Genomic DNA, 15,985 nt, shown 5'->3' with positions numbered 1-15,985 from the left:
TACGATTTCTTTCTAAAACAAAGGCCTTTTGAACATCGATGTGTGGCCGCTATTATTTCAGGTGCTCCCACACATGAACTTGCATGTCGGAGTGGTCGACTTTGTGGGTGACGACCGCCACCGGGGGTGGCTTTATTTCTCTTCAACTAAATCTTCAATAACTGTGGGTGAAAAAGGCAGTGAGAAACTCTGAGAAAGTACAAAAAAATGAGAAAAAATGCATTCGTTTCCCCTTCGTCCCCCACATGTGACCTGGCTCTTTTCCTAGGATGGACACAGACTCCCAGTTTCCAGGAATATGAATGAGAACAGCCATAGTTTTTATTTTTTCCACTTTTTTCCTATCCTGCCTTCCAAGTTAATGTGTGTGAACGTCCAAGATGTTCGTGACGGCCTTTGGCAGTGTTGACAATTATGTAGATATTTTGCTCTTTGTGGTGGCAACAATATATTCGTGTTTAAATATTATTGTTTATTGATACAAACTCCCGGCCAGATGGATTCGGGAGTGTAACACTTAACAGAACCAGGCTCTGTTGTGGGGAGGATAGGGGAAGGACCACAGATAATTCTGTAAAGATCACTCCTGACTCTTCCGTCTTCTTTATTAAGAAAAGAAACAAAACCAAATCTGATGACATGAAACTTTTTTGTACACATGTGGTGGTATCGACCCAATGGTGCCTGTGCCCTGACTTCATGTCGGTGGGGGGATGGGTTTGGGGCAGGTCCCCTTGGGACTCACAGCAAGATTTGGTCAGCCGAACAGTTGAGATCTGTCCTAAGAGCAAAGCCTCAGAGCCCGTAGTGTTGGGTAGTGAGCGAGAAACAAAAAGCCGTGTACTAATTATTTGGAAATAAATCGCTCCCTTTAAAGCAAACTGTTCTTCAAGGCTGAGAGATAGTTATAAAATTTATAGCCACAGATGTTTACTGGATGGCTGCTACATGTATCGTGCTACATGCACGAGCTTCCTGCTTCCGTGGAGCTTACAGTCTTCCAGGGAAGAAAACGGCAAACAAAACATATACAAATAATTAATTATATCAGTGGCGAACACCACAAATAACAGGTGTGGGGTGCAATATATGTATTACATGACATATAGGCTACAGGAGAGTAATAGTGTGACCCAGCCTGGTCTTGGGGGAGGGGGTGGGGTGAGGATCAGGGAAGGCTTTCCTGCGGAATTCCCCCCTGGGGAGCGATATACAGACTGTCACCGAGCTGTCACTATGAGTCCTCTGATACACTCGTGTCACCTTTGGTGAAGGGAGGCATTATAAAAATACTTGTTGTTAGTCATCAGAAGTTCATTCAGCAAGGTCAAAGTGCAGAGCTCTGGAGGTTCATGGGCAGAGATTCTTAAGTATATTTATTTCCCTCTTGGCGAGTCTCAGCATTCTAGAAGGGCCAGGGGCCCGGCTGGGGGAACAAAAAGGACACAGGAAGGGGAACTCAGTTTTGCACATCTCCAGAATAAAGCTCTCTTTCTCAGTTTCCGGTGGTTCCTCTCTCCTTGTTCGTCTCCTTGTCTCCCACTGAAGACTGTTTGCTACAGGGGACCCTCCGAATCTCGGACTTAGAGTCTAGAAGTGTCTCGCGACTAGAACATTTCCATGTTTCCTGGAAGATGTGTTCAGTTCACTCCTTGGCAAACCCCGAATGGGTTCACACAGTGTTTCAGGCCCTGTTCTAGGCAGTGACTCCAGCAGACGGGGTCCGTGGCAGCTAGAGCAACACTGCAAAGGGAAATGAGGCCGAGTGCCAGGGTGGCAGGGAGGAGGGTGCTGACGCAGATGGAACGGGCAGCGGGGGGCCCTCTGAAGAGATGACCTTTCAGCGAGACCTGACCGAAGCCTTGCATTCACGATGAAGCTTATCGATCTCAAGGAGGTTTTCCATTTATTTGTGTTTTGCCTTTTTGAGTTGGTCGATGAGATGCTTCTTCTGCTTGCCTATGGGGAGCGTGAAGAGGTAGGAGAGGAGGGAAAAAACAGGAGATGCTGTTGCTCTTTTGTGGCTAACGTATGGTGTCTCCAGGAGCCGGAAGCTCTAAGCGGCCCCTCATTGTCCTTCTTGCCACGTATCTTTTTAGATACACGTGTCCTTCTTTTGAACATTATACCTACGTTTTAGAGGAATAGGACACTTATAGGTTCTGCTAAGTTGGCAAAGCGTACACGCCTATAAACTAGAATACTATCGTCCTCATGCAAGGCTCAGACTTCTCATGCAGATTTTTAAATTCCGAATTTAGAGTAAAACTTATGTGAGTCTCATGAAAAAAAACGAACACAACTCCTTATTCTAACTGAATATCCTTTTAAAATTGAACGAAGACAAATCATTTTCAGGCTGTTAATGAGTTCGGCGTTTAAGATGGTGCCACTGAGGCGTTTCTCTTTGACCCGCAGGTCCTGCTCCTGATCGACATCCAGGTGTCATACATCAACACCAACCACGAAGACTTCATTGGCTTCGCAAAGTACGTGAGACGCTTCGTCGCCACACGCGCCCCTCTTGCTGCTTTGTCTAGAATACACACGGGGAGTTTCCGCTGCACGCCCAGCCCCCTCTGAGAGTGCACTCTGTGTCAAGGTTAACTCTGAGTCGGCCCTATGTAGGAGGCGTGAGCCTCATGGCCGTGGGGTCACGTTCTCGCGAGAAAGCCGTGGGCGCCCTTATTGTGCAGCATGTGAAGTCACATGTGTCTCAGATACTCATCGTTTTTGGATGATGAGCAGCAGTTTGTACTTGAACTCTCATAGATAAGCAGTAACAGATGCACATTTACAATATGTTTGGGAAGGATTTCTTACATAAATTGAAATATCAAGTGCAGGTCACAGGATACAGGCTATTTCAACATCCCTAAATCAGAATATAGAGGCCCCTTTTTTTTTTTTTTAAACTGTCCTTTGCGAACTTAGATGTAATCTTTTTGGCTGAACGTTCTCTTGTCTATGAAGTGCACATATTTTATTTAAGCTTGTCTCTATATCGCTGTTTTATCATATATGTATTTTGTTCTATTGCTGTATTCACAGACTTTTTCACATAGACATGCTTAGTTATTCTGAGTTTGGTTATTCATTGTGTCGTGTTTTCAAGACCCTGAATTCACCATTTTTTTCTTGCCCTGTAGCGGATCCAGGTTTTGCTTGCTTTTAAGGAATTTTGCTTCTAACTCAAAAATACATTTGTGGCATGTAAATGGTTCCAACTTCGGGTATATAAAACATAGTCTCTTTCACATAAAGGAAAGGGGACTACGTACTGTCACTTGAACCATGTGTTCAAGAACAGGGACAGATAAAATACACAGCACAGTGTAAAACTAACTACACTCTGACTTAGAAGAGACAGAGAGGTAGATCACGTGATCAACACCGAACAGTGGCCCGAGGGATTTATAAGCATATTTTAGGGAAGAAAGGCCCAATTATCCAATAGAACGTCATCTCTTTCTACACATGGCTGTAGCGGTGATCGCCCGACCAGTGGTGGACGTGTATTTTGCACCCAGCGGCTGATACTACCGTGTGGTAGATAAGTTTTTCCTTAATTCTTTTCTGTCTCTGATCTGTGTGTGAAGTCGTTAGAACACAGTGATTAATGTGTTTCTGTGGTCAGTCGTCTTTGTGGCTACACAGTCCACTCCGACTTCTAGAGAGGTATTCGCTCCCGGGTGTCCCACCCGGGCCCCTCCCCGCCCTCCTGGCCCCCATGGCTCCCGCCCTCTGCAGTGCTCATTTCCTACAAAATCACCAGTGGGAAGACACCTAGACTCCGACAGGCCTCCTTGTCCCTGGGCCTAGAAGCGGGGGCCTGAGAATTTCCATCTGCTTTCCAGAAAGTCCACGACCTCCACGTGGCCCGTGCCAAGCTCTACTCTCGTTGCTATGGGGAAAAAAGAAAAGAAAAAGAAATTATTTTTGTCTTTTAGGAGCTTGCCTAATAATTGAAAAGTCTAGAGAAACACATGTGCAAATTTAAATCGACACATTCTCCATTTACTTCACTTGCTTCCTTGAGGGATTTAAAAGAAAAACAAATCCTTGAGTCATTCGAAAGAGCAGGAATGCTGTCTTTAATGGTGATTTTTATTGATTACAAACGCCAGTTAGGTTCTTATAAAAATGTAGCAGACGTAGCAAACTTGACACTGTAACTTGAAAGTAAAAAAGATGTTACAACACTGCCCTGAGGACACGTAGAAAAAGTCATAATCAGTTTGGAAAGATTCAGGTTTTAAACACGTTTTGTAACCAGTGCTACAATTTACATTTCACCCCTAGACTCCTCTTGAGACATTTTTTTTCTCGATTACCCTTTTATTTTTAAAGATAAATGTTCCAGAGTTTACTTTGCTCAGTAAATTTCAATATTTTCTACCTCAGAAACTTGGGCGACAGTATTTTACTAACTGGGTTTTCAAAGGCGTATCATTTTGCAAACGTAAATACTTTCAAACGCAGCCTTTTGGCGCTGTCTCCGAAGTCCAGGTGACTGCCCCCATTTTTCCAGCAGCGAGACTATGAACCATTATGATGGTGGGTAGAAAAGAGAAGCATTGTTTGAACTGCTTTAGAAATCCAGCAGCTTTGCACATTCAGCATCTAATCGAAATTGCACACCTAAACTTCCTTTTAAAGGATCAGTCTGGGAGTCGGTGGTCTGGACTATTTTTCCAGGGTTTGCCACTGATGAGCTTTGGGTCTCGGCAAGTCACTTAGCCTTTCTGATGCTCAGTTTACTGCTCTATCAAGTGGAATAATAAATAATCCCTTTCTTTCAGGATTGTTGGAAGATCAAATTAACGAAATTTCCTGAAAGTGCTTTTGAAAACTACGGTGTAGTCTGTAAAAGTGAAAAAGTGCCATATGTACACACACACACACACACACACACACACACACACACACTCACAGACACACTCACAGAACACAGAGGAATTCGCTCACTAGATGCACCATTTTATTTTGTTATGAAATTCATAATGCTTGGAGTACGATTGCAACTGGAATATTTTTTAGTTGTGATATTATCTCCAAATGTGATATTTTGCACTGAGAATGAGAGGTGGGTGTTCTTTCCATTCGTACGCTGGGTTGGAGTACATTGCAGTGTGACATGAGATAATTATGAAGATGAAGAAATGTTCATTTCAAAATCACTTTGAGGGGTTGTGGTTTATTTTTTTGTGCTTTTGAAAATTAGAAAAATATGGTCGTAGCTATAAATTTTAAAGTTGGCAGGAATGCTGTTTCCATCAAGGAAGAAAAATCAAGCCATATTTGAAGACAATTATGTAAGTATTTTTAAGTTCCAAAGATACAAAATTAAAGTCTCAAGTTGAGGAAAATAAGCATTCGTTTCATGGGGATTTTCAGAGAATTGTCAAGAGAGGGGAGACCACCTCTCGGTTTGAGGGATGGTGGTATATATAATGTTTTATACATATATTTTTTTTCAACTGGGTTGACTTTTCTAAAAATTTTGAAAAAGGCAAACAAATTGCTAAAATTAGATTAACGGAATATTCTCAGTAGTGTTCAAAACATCTCAAAATTCTTCTGTCTGCTATAGCATTTATTTGGCCATGTTGGATACGAGGAACTTTTTTTTCATCTTCCAGCTATTTGTTCAACACGGACCATAAAATATGTACCACGCGTAATGTCAGGGCTGCTGTAGGCTTGCCTTGGAATTTCCTGATTTCTGAAAGTGTGATCTTTCAACTGTAATATCGTTTCTGAACCTAAAAGTGCGGCATTCCAGAATAAAATGCCAACTCTCCTCACGACTTAAGGATTTTAATTTGTCATTGTTCCTTGTTAAAAACAACAACAAACACAACCCTTTGTTTTGTTTTGTTTTGTTTGTTTTACACACTGTAGATAGTTTTTGTTGTTTGAGAAAATAAGATCTAGTCCAATTGTTCCTTCATTCACGTCCCCTCTCTCAGAAATTCTGCTCTTTGAATAGAAAGGCAAGCTTATTAGCTGAATGCCTTTGGAAGTGAATTTTCAAATTCTTGTGCTTTTCTCCATTTGTTTCATGGGCAGAATTTGCCTTCGGAGTTACTGAAATTTCTCCAGTAGCTTAAGAGCGAAATGGGCTCCAGACAGGGACCTGCAGGGCGACATGTCTATGACACAAGCAACTGACCAAGGTCTGTGTTTCAGTGTGCCGAGCTGATCTCAACACCTGTTTTCTCACAGTTGAAATGGTACCGTGTGCAGATCCCAGTTTGTTACACGAGCACCATGAAAACTCGGTGGGTGGTTCGTCCGTTATCTCTCTGTCCTGATCCTCTGGAATGCCTGTTGTCACGACAGGCAGCATGTGTGAGGCTTGGCGCTGAATTCCAGAGCAATCTTAGTCTTTTCCTTTACTTTCTTCCTGTATTTTTCCCTAATACATAATCATGTCCTATTATAATAGTGTCTCTAGTTTCTAACATAAGAATTTCTCTCTCTTGTGGAATCAGAACTTGGGTATCAGATTATAACCAGATCCTTCTTTTGACTCATATGCAAATTTAGGAATTCAATGCTTGGGTGCTTTCTGGGACTCTTACCAGACAGAAATACTGGGTTGAGCCACTTGCAAGGACATCGTTAGTGTCACCTGTTTAAATAAGTTATACATCCGACTGTTCCCAGGACCGTTTAAAAAATCAGTGGACTTGCACTTTTCTCTTTCATTCTCAAATCTGTTATTTTGAACTTTATCTTCATCCTTAAAATGAATCTTAGGAGATGAGTCATCCCTCTTTCATAGGCCCCCGAGTTCTGTAGCCTGAGAATTCACGAATGATCCTGCAGGGGAATCGATGTCACATAGCTTCCTTCTCCCTTTGGCTTCAATCTGATTGGATGGAGCCAAGGCCTGCGTGTGACAAGTCCGACTCTGGGGACTCGTGGCAAGTGTTTACAGTCTTTTCGGGGTAATAACAGAACAGTCTAAGAGAGCTTCTTTACTCTGGAGCAGTGCTGTCCAGTAGAACTTTCTGAGATGACGGAAATGTTTTATAATCTGCGTTGTTCACTACAGTAGCCTCGAGCCACATGTGACCGTTGAGTAGCTGAACTGTGGCTAGTAAAACAGGAAATCAAATGCATATTAAATGAAAATTCAATTCTAATTAAAATTTTAGTTTAAATGGTCACATCTGGCTATTAGCTGTCACACTGGACAGCACCATTCTAGAATATGGTGAATCCAGCCAATCGTCTTTCATTAGTCGGCCCTGCTTTACTGACAGCTTGGTGGTGACCTACAGTGGTGGCTACTAGAAGAGAAAAAAAGTGGAAACTCTGTTAGCTGCTGCTAACCAAGCCCCAGGGCTCAGGAATAAACAGTCAGCTCTGCAGATGCTTTGTCGCTGGAGTATGGAGGATGGCCCTTTCCTTCCCGCTGCCTGGGTCTGCGTGTTGCCGTTTTGCTCGTGTCTTCTCCATCATGGTTACTGCTGAAGTTTCTTTTAATTCCAAATCTCCTTTAGACACTGAACAGCGGTGGAGGGAGAGGCACACCTGCCGTTGGCGCGGGAGCTGTACCTCCGAGGGACTCGTTCTGGCGATTCATTCGAGCCGAGCCCTCTTCGGACTGGCTTGGAGTTTGTACTCGTTCTTCCTTCCACTTGCCTTTCACTTTTCGGCCCTCTGCGGTCTCGCTTCTGCCGCACCATGCTACCGAGCCTGGTTTCGGCCAGGACAAAACAGGTAACCCGCTGGACGATTCCGAGTCCTTCATTGGACGTCACAAACCACTCGTTGAAGGAGTCCGTCCCTCTGCTTCGATGACCCCCCACCGTCTCCTGGTTTTCCTCTTCCTGCCCCGGATGCCCCCTCTCAGCTTCCTCTGGGAGCTCTTTATCCTCCGATCAGGGTTTAAGGACTGGTTTTCATCATTCGTCTGCAGAGACTCCTCTTTCTTACTCACTGCTCTATCCCCGGCCGATGTCACTCACCACAGTGGTTTCAGTTACCAGCTTGATCTGATGCCTGTAAACCTAGACTGCACTCCAGAACTTCTTCCTGGACTTAGTGCCATATTCGGCTACGTACTGGGCACCTCTCCTCGTATATTCCAGAGAAGTCTCAGTCTGATACTCCCAAATAAACGCGTCATCTAACCTGTACTTTATACCTCCTCCATCGTTCCCACTGTCTGTGGCTGGTAACTCCCAGTTGCTCAAACCAGAAACCTGAGTATCGTTCGTTCCCCTCATATTCGTTTCCCTTCATCTTTACCAAGCCCATTCGATTCTACCTCTATTGTAGTTTTTGAATTCTTCTATTCCTGTCATTGTTTGTATCTTCCACAGAGTGTCTTGTAGGTAGTTGGTGCCCTAAAGTTATTCTTTTCCTTGTTTGGGTTATTACAAATCTTCCTGCCTCTCGTCCTGTTCTTTTTCATTCCTTCTGGGATTCCCTATTGCTCTCGGAATAAAGTTTACATTCATTAGTATGGTTTCGAAGTCCTGTAGAATCTGTCTCCTGCTACCTCTTCAGCCGGTGCACTGCTAGGTGGTGTCAGTGGTGAGGGAGGTGGAAATATCGAGACGAGAGCAGCACACCTTCGACCACCCAGGAGGAGAGTTTGAGACCTGCGGGTCACACAGTCCTGTTCATGTGGTGCAGGCACAGGCCAAGAGCTCTGGGAGTTCATGGGAAGGAGAGATAACTGGTGGTTTCTGAGAAGGCATAATCCGGAAATGATACTCCATGAGACTCTGAAGGCTGGGCAAGGCTCCAGCAGTGTGTGTGTGGTGGGGGTGGGGTGGGGTGCGGTGAGGGGGTCTAAGCTGGCCGCTTCCTGTCTTTCCTGCTTCAGGGTCAGTACTGCCCATTTCAGGGAGGTAATTTTTACTAAAACACTGCTTTGATCATGCCATTTGCTGGCTCAGAAACTTTGAATACTTTCTGCTGCCTCTAGTGTAACGGCCAAGTTCTCCATAATTGGCTCTAACATACAGTTATTGTACTGGATGGCTTTTAAGGTTGTTTACAAACCCGAGTCTACGATTGTATAATTTTGCTGTAATAGTTTTACTTTCCACAGTTTTCCTACATGCCTCATTTTTCTACCTCCTGACTTTGCTAATACTACTCCATTCTCTTGGAATGCAGTTGGCTGTCTTCCTCTATTAAAATTTTACCTTTCTTCAGGTTTTCTGTGAAAACCTCAGATCTTATCAGACCAAAATAATCTTTTTTTCGGTCTCTGAACATTCAGAGCAATTACTCTGCATAGCATTTCTTTGGGAAATGATCACACATCCCTCGGCACACCCTTCTTTTATTTGAATCTTTATCGTGCATTGTGTATTACATCCTCACATATTCATTCTTATAAGGCTTATTCTTCCTTTGTTCTTTGTGTTTTATGTATGCATCTCATTTGCATTAGATAAATTGTAGGCTTCTGATTACAAGGACCATACCTCATTCACGTTTCTGTCTTCCATAGTTGGTGCCCTAACATTTTTGACTTATGTCAAATGTTTTAAGGTATTACAGAGATAACTAGTTAAGTACCTATAACCAAAATTATGCCCAGAGGCTCAAATTAGCTTGCAAGTCCTTATTACATGATTTTCCATGAACACATTTTAAAATAAAATATTAAATGTTATTGCTTTTAAAATTCAGTTCAGTTATCACTGCAAACATAAGAATTATGATAAAGGATGTTTTCTAATGAGGCAGCTTATTATTATTTTTTTTATTATTAGCTTATGGAATAACTTCAAGTACCTAAATATGTCATTAGCAACAGTATCTTTGGATTTATGGGGCTGGCCGATTGCTACAAAGATTATTCTTTAGGTGGAAAGAAAAGGTGATTTAGTATTTGTTTTAACACTGATGTTTGAGATTGGCTATAAAATGGATCTATTTTTTCCTTCCGCATATTCTTACAAGTGGTAGATCCTAAATATGCATTAGTCAGTCGATGAAATTCTGTCATGGAAAGTGCCTGGTGGTTCTGGGCACCGGGGATAGAGCAATGAATGAAACAGACAAAGCCCCTGCTCCCAAGGAGCTTACGTTCTGATGGAGGGAGACGGACAAGAAACACACAAAACCCAGCAACCTGTGTAGTATGTTTAAAGGTGAAAAATGCCATAGCGAACAGTGTGCGGGGGATGGGAGTCCTGGAAGAAGGAAGGGATGCAATTTTGAACGGGGCGGTGGTGGTAGGTCTCACCGGACAGATGCATTCGAACGAAGACTTGAAGGAGGTGAGGTCGGGAGCGTGCAGATGTGTGGGGGGAGGCGTATTCTAGGCAGAGGGAGCAGCCGGCAGAAAGGCTTCGAAAAGGGAGAATGCTGGATGGGTTCGGACAAAAGAAATATCAGTGTGGCTGGACCACTCCCTTGATGAAGTGGGGAGTAGGAGGAGAAGAGGCAGAAGCACAGAACGGGGCCGGCCGAGTAGGGCTTGTGGACCACTGAAGGACTTGACTTTCACCCTGAGCTTCCGGAATGCTGTTGCATAGGGGTGGAGGGTTTTGAGCAGAGGAGTGACAAAATCCCTCTTTAAAAAGGATCACCCACCCTTGTCTATGGCCATGCCACCCTGAACAAGCCCGATCCTGTCTGATCTCAGAAGCTAAGCAGGGTTGGGCCTGGTTAGTACTTGGATGGGAGACCACCTAGGAAGACCAGGTGCTGTAGGCGTAAACAATAAAAAATAAGGGATTTTAAGCTGACAAGGTCCTTGCAATCTGTGAAGTCAACCAAGTGTTGCCTCGCCTAAAAAAAATAATAAAAAATAAAAAGATGAAAAATAAAAAGGATCACTCTGGCTTTTACGTCGAGAGTAGATGTTATGGGGGCTAGTGTGGAAGCAGAGACCAGAAAATAAGTGCTGGCAACAATCCAAGGAGAGAGAACGGCGGCTTAGACCAAGGCGGTAGCAATGGGAGTGGTAAAAAGGTGTTGAATTTTAAAAACATTTTAAGGAGTGGAATTAATAGTATTTGCCGATGATCAGATATGGAGTGTGAATGTCAAGGATTTGGGCTGAAGCACTTGGAATATGGAATTGCCCAGGCATTAAGGGGAAGGCGGGGTGGAGCAGGTCTTAGGGAGGAGGTTATGAGTTCAGTTCTGGCCTATTAAGTTTGAGATGCCCATTAGACATCCAAGTGGAGACGGTGAGTTGTCATAAATACATGAGTCTAGAGTTGAGATAGGTCCAAGCTGGAAATGTACCATGGGAGTTGTCACCATGTAATGGAATTCAAAGCAGTGAGATTGGATAATATCACAAAGAGTTGGGGACCTGGAGTCAGACTACTTCGTGGCGCCATGTGTTCGCTGAGTAACTTTGGGAAATTCATTGAGCTTCTCTGTGATTCAGTCTCTCCATCTGTAAAATGAGAAGAATAACAGTAACTACCTACCAGGGTTAAGATTAAACGAAGAATCGCTAATATCTGTAAAGCACATAGAACATGGTATATACTTAATGCCTGTTAACTTAATTTTTAGTATGACTGTTCTGTATACCTGCAGGACATCGACTCATATTGTTATTGATGAGCAATGCAGCTTTTCTCGTGCTGTTATTTTTTGGTTCATAATCGCTCGTCGGTACTAGGAGTTACCACTGAGTTGGTTCTGCTTCCAGAATTAAACCGACCCTAGATGTTCGATACTAGCTCTGCTTCAGTTGTCGATCCGTTTTTAAAGCCTGTATCCATTTCCGTGTCTGTTACGTGTTCGGAAAAGAAATCTTAAGAGTTTCTTCAGTGCCGCTCTCTCCTTTGCTTCCCTTAGCGCTCAGCAGAGGAGCAGCCAAGTTCACAAGAAAAACACAATCGGAAACCAGGTAGGAGCTATTTAAAGGAATCAGCGCGCGTGCGCCCTAAAGGATTTGCACTAAGTCGCTTGATTGACTCGTTTTTTTAAATGCGAATTAATCATGTGCAAATTGTGCTGGAAATGCAGCTTTCCGTTTTGTTTTGGCTTTTTAAGTTTTTGAAGTGAATTGCATTTTTTTTTTTTGCTATATTATGCAGTTAACCCTATTGATTTATTTTAAATAACTTTCCTGCTATTTGCTCTGCTTTCCAAATTCGACCCCTTGTGTCCTACTTTGCTTGCTTACATGACCTGTAAGTTTGGTTTAACATCAAATCCATGAGTCAGTTCAAGGTTACGATATGGTGAGTAGTTGCACGAGCTTTCTGGTGCTGCTGACTAGTTCACACATTTGCACAGCTTGGTAACAGTGAAGGGACAGCTCATAAAGAAGGCAGATGTTGGACTTATTCTCTGCCACACCAAATTCCTGTTGGTGAATGAATATGTTAATTCCAAGAGCATCTGATCCTTTGAGTTTTTGTGTTTTGGGCTGACCCGCTGTCTCTTACTAATAGCGCTCTCCAGAGATTGCATTAACTCCGACAGTTTGCTGTTTCTTTTATGTTTTATGTGATAATGAGTATTTGCATTGTTATTTCTTTTCAAGTCAAAACAATGATGACTTTAGAGGTTTTTTTTTTTTTTTAATTCAGAGGTACAATTATTGAACAAATCGAAACCTCTGCTCTAGATTTTTTTTTCCATTGTTTTGAAAGGAGAAGAGGTAATAACAGACTTTATTTTAAAAACTTTTTTTCTGAACTAAAGCATATAATTCTTTGCTATTTCAGGGAACCAATCTTCCGCCTTCAAGGCAAATTGTACGAGCTAAGTTCTGTAAGCTTTACTGTTGCTTTTTCATTTAGCTTCCCAAGGCCACAGTTTGTCTTTAACAGATTAACTCAACTAGCGCTTGCTACTAATTTTTTTAAACTTAGGTTGTCTTGTCCATAACATCCTATCGTTGGAATAGAAACCCTCTTAAGAGGGTTCATCCCTTCACTGCTAATAACTTGCTGTGATTGAAAGGTATGAACTAGTAAACTCTAAAATGCTGTAGTAATGAACCCTTAACATTGTGGGTGCTTTGACATTTCTCTAATTTTAATGGGCCTTAAAATAATTAAAATCACTAATGATCTCCACCTCTGTCCTTTTATGCTATGTTGTTATGTGGTGTAAGCCTTTCTCTTCCCCTTGTATGGTTACATTTCCAATAAATATAGGTGACGCTTCTAAAAGGTAGGTGAACATCGAACATCGGATTTGGTGGTATTTGTTGATAAGCATACCCAATTTTGATTACTTGTATTTATTTAAAATACTGGAACAAAAATTACATCAATTGACATTTTATATGGTTTTAGAGTTGAATCTTTTAAAACCAGATACTATATCTTCATTTTATGATGCTGTCAAATTACTAGCATAGTCATTTTTTTAGAGAAACAACGATACTCTCATTCCTTCCATGGGTGAAGCAGCCTCAATGTCTTCCTTCCAACGAGACACAAGTTGAGAAGGAGATCGGAGCATGACCCAGTTATTTGCCCATTTGTTTTGGGAGAAACAGACTTTGGAGCTAGACATCCCTGGGTTCAAATTCTACTCCGTTGCTCAGCAGCCTTGTACAAATCGAGCCTGAGTTTGCTCAATTGTGTGATGAGAAGATGAGAAAGTACTTCTACAGGGCGATTAAGAGAATCAGAAATAATACACATAAGGGGGTTTGCATCTGGGCCCTGGATGTGTGCCCTCTAAAGAGTAGGAACCTTGCTCCCAGCTGGTAGGTGCTGCTTCTTGAAACTTTGGGGAGAAAAAACATAGAGTATAAGAAAATTATAAAAGTTATAAAATGAGAACAGTGAAACACTTTGCAAAATTAGAAGCTATGGCAAATTACTCAAAAGATTGCAGTGTTTAGGTTAAGGCTGTGTACAAAGGGCTTACCTATACAACTTTCCTCATGCTCCGAAGCATCTCTGGCTCATGGAAGGATTCACTTATTGGAAAAGCAATAATATAGCGGCATAAATGCATACTTTAAATCAGATCTGAAAGGAAACTCTGAACCAGTTTTCAATTATATTACTTCCAAATGCTCAAATCATGCTAATGTGTTTTTGTGACTTTACTTTTTGCTCAGTACTTCAAAGCCCACACATTATGGAAGTTTTATAACTCAAGATAATAGAATTGGGTGAGTGTCGTAATAGGATACAGATACTTTATCCAAAACCCTTGAGTCCAGATGTGGCTTGAAGATCAGAACCTTTTAGATTTTAGAAAAACAAAACATTGCATATATCATATATTTCCCAATATTTCCGTGGGGTGAGGGGCAGCACCCTCTAATTAAACACATTTTATTTCTGTAGTGAAACAAATGAATAGTCACACCAGTAGATTAAATGAAAGATATAAATGCTTTCATGTCAAGTCAGGTTTTGCTGCCAAATTTGTTTAAAAAACTTTTTAATTTGCACGTAAGGGCTTATGAACCTGAATATTTTATTTTCAAGTTTGATAATTAAATGCAATGTAATATAGTTTAAAGAATCCTTTATTGTTTTTTCCCTGCTTAGCAGAAATGAACCATAATGACTTGAAAGCATTTTCTTTATGAATCTGAATATCTGATGTTGATCTGGGTTTATATTAAAACAGTTTGTAGTAAAACAATTTTCACCAGGGAGCCTTGAAGCCCAGCCTGCCGACCGATGCCGGCTTTCATGATTGGTGGGCTAAAATATCCTGCAGTTACCTACCGAGCAAGTGATGCGTCGTTCCTTCTGATATCCTATATAGGATCTGTGCTAAAATATTTTAGAAGGATTTAAGGAAAGCAAAACTCCTCTTTAAAGTCTAAATCCCATTCACCTTTATCTGCTTAGAAATTTCGAATTTTGTCTGCCTAGAAATTTGTCTGCTTAGAAGTTTTACAAGTTGATGTCAGCAAACATACAAAAATATGTGAGGACACAATTCATCTCAAATTAGATGGGCAAAACATTTAAGTTTAAATTTAAACTTTATGCATCCCTTCATTCATCCAACATGTGTTCAGAATTTCTAAGTGCCCAAGACTGTGCATTTGGTGTTTAAATCAGACGCGATGACTACATCACAGGCGCTGCCTTTGGGAAGCCCACGGGCCCGTGAGGGTGACGGTAAGTAAGGGCACCGGAGTGGGCCAGCCTCCTTTCTCGAGGCCGGTTCCTTCTGACCCCCCAGGCCTTGCTGAAATGTGCTTTCTGCCCAGGTTGGCCCTGACTGTTGAATCCAAACTCACCCTCCCTCCAGGATCTTGCTGTTATCTATGATCTTGTTTATTTATTATTTTTCAGCTTACTTCACTAGGGCCTAAGTTCCATTAAAGCTATTTTTTTCTTATGATGTGGAATATCGTCATAAGGTTTTAAGCACGATCATGTTAACGTTTTAGAAAAATCATTCTGCCTATAGTGTGGAGAAAGGTTTTGAAGGCAGGGCAGGGTTAGAAAAAGGAGACCAGTCAGGAGGCTGTTACTGACAAAAGATTATGGCGACCTGGGCTAGGCTGTTTATACTGGATTGGAGGAGAAGCTGATGAGGTTAGAAGGTGTAAGTAGGAAGAGTCCAAAGGATTTGTGATGAGCTGGATGTTGGGGACGGGTCTGGGGATCACCAGGGTGCTGCTGCTCAGATACCTGATGTAGGCACAGGTAAGACGATGGGGCTCTTCACGGTGAAGGGGACACAGCGAGAGACCGAGACTGGGGCCGAGAGTCGGGAAGGGTATTTGTCAAGGATGAGTCCACTGTGGGAGACTGGAGTAAAGTCATCCAGCGCGAAGTGGGGTAAAAGTGTCTAGAGTTCAGAAGAGACGGAGAACTATTTCTTCCAAAGGTAGTAGGGAACCATTGAAGGATTTCCAGCAGAGAAGGGACATCACGTGATTTGTGTGTTAGAAAGATCTATGTGTCAGCTGTATGGAATGGTTCAGAGGAGTGAAACTAGAGACCTGGAAATCAGTGAAGAGGTTTCGTAATAATTCAGGTAAGAAAATACAGATGTTGGTAGCAGGAGGTAGTATGAGGAGGGACAGATTCAACAT

General features: G+C 42.2%; 1 protein-coding gene and 1 non-coding gene across 5 annotated transcripts in view; both read left to right on the top strand.

The window, feature by feature from the left end:
- Positions 1-15,985, top strand: part of DNM3 (dynamin 3) — a 412,790-nt gene that overhangs the window by 139,169 nt on the left and 257,636 nt on the right. For 2 of the 4 annotated variants that reach the window (XM_011371704.2, XM_023537571.1), the window contains exons 12-14: positions 2,419-2,489; positions 11,803-11,854; positions 12,681-12,710. In XM_011371704.2, coding sequence (XP_011370006.1) covers positions 2,419-2,489; positions 11,803-11,854; positions 12,681-12,710 — 153 coding nt within the window. The remainder of the gene's footprint in view (positions 1-2,418; positions 2,490-11,802; positions 11,855-12,680; positions 12,711-15,985) is intronic. The other 2 variants (XM_011371705.2, XM_023537572.1) reach the window with 1 other exon arrangement.
- On the top strand, positions 10,580-10,698 carry LOC111746599. The gene has a single exon (XR_002783194.1). It is a non-coding gene; the product is annotated as a 5S ribosomal RNA (ribosomal RNA).

The sequence above is a fragment of the Pteropus vampyrus genome, unplaced genomic scaffold (assembly GCF_000151845.1).
Source record: "Pteropus vampyrus isolate Shadow unplaced genomic scaffold, Pvam_2.0 Scaffold194, whole genome shotgun sequence".
Classification (NCBI taxonomy): Eukaryota; Metazoa; Chordata; class Mammalia; order Chiroptera; family Pteropodidae; genus Pteropus; species Pteropus vampyrus.
Note: the sequence above shows the minus strand (reverse complement) of the source record. Positions and strands in the feature narration are given on the sequence as shown.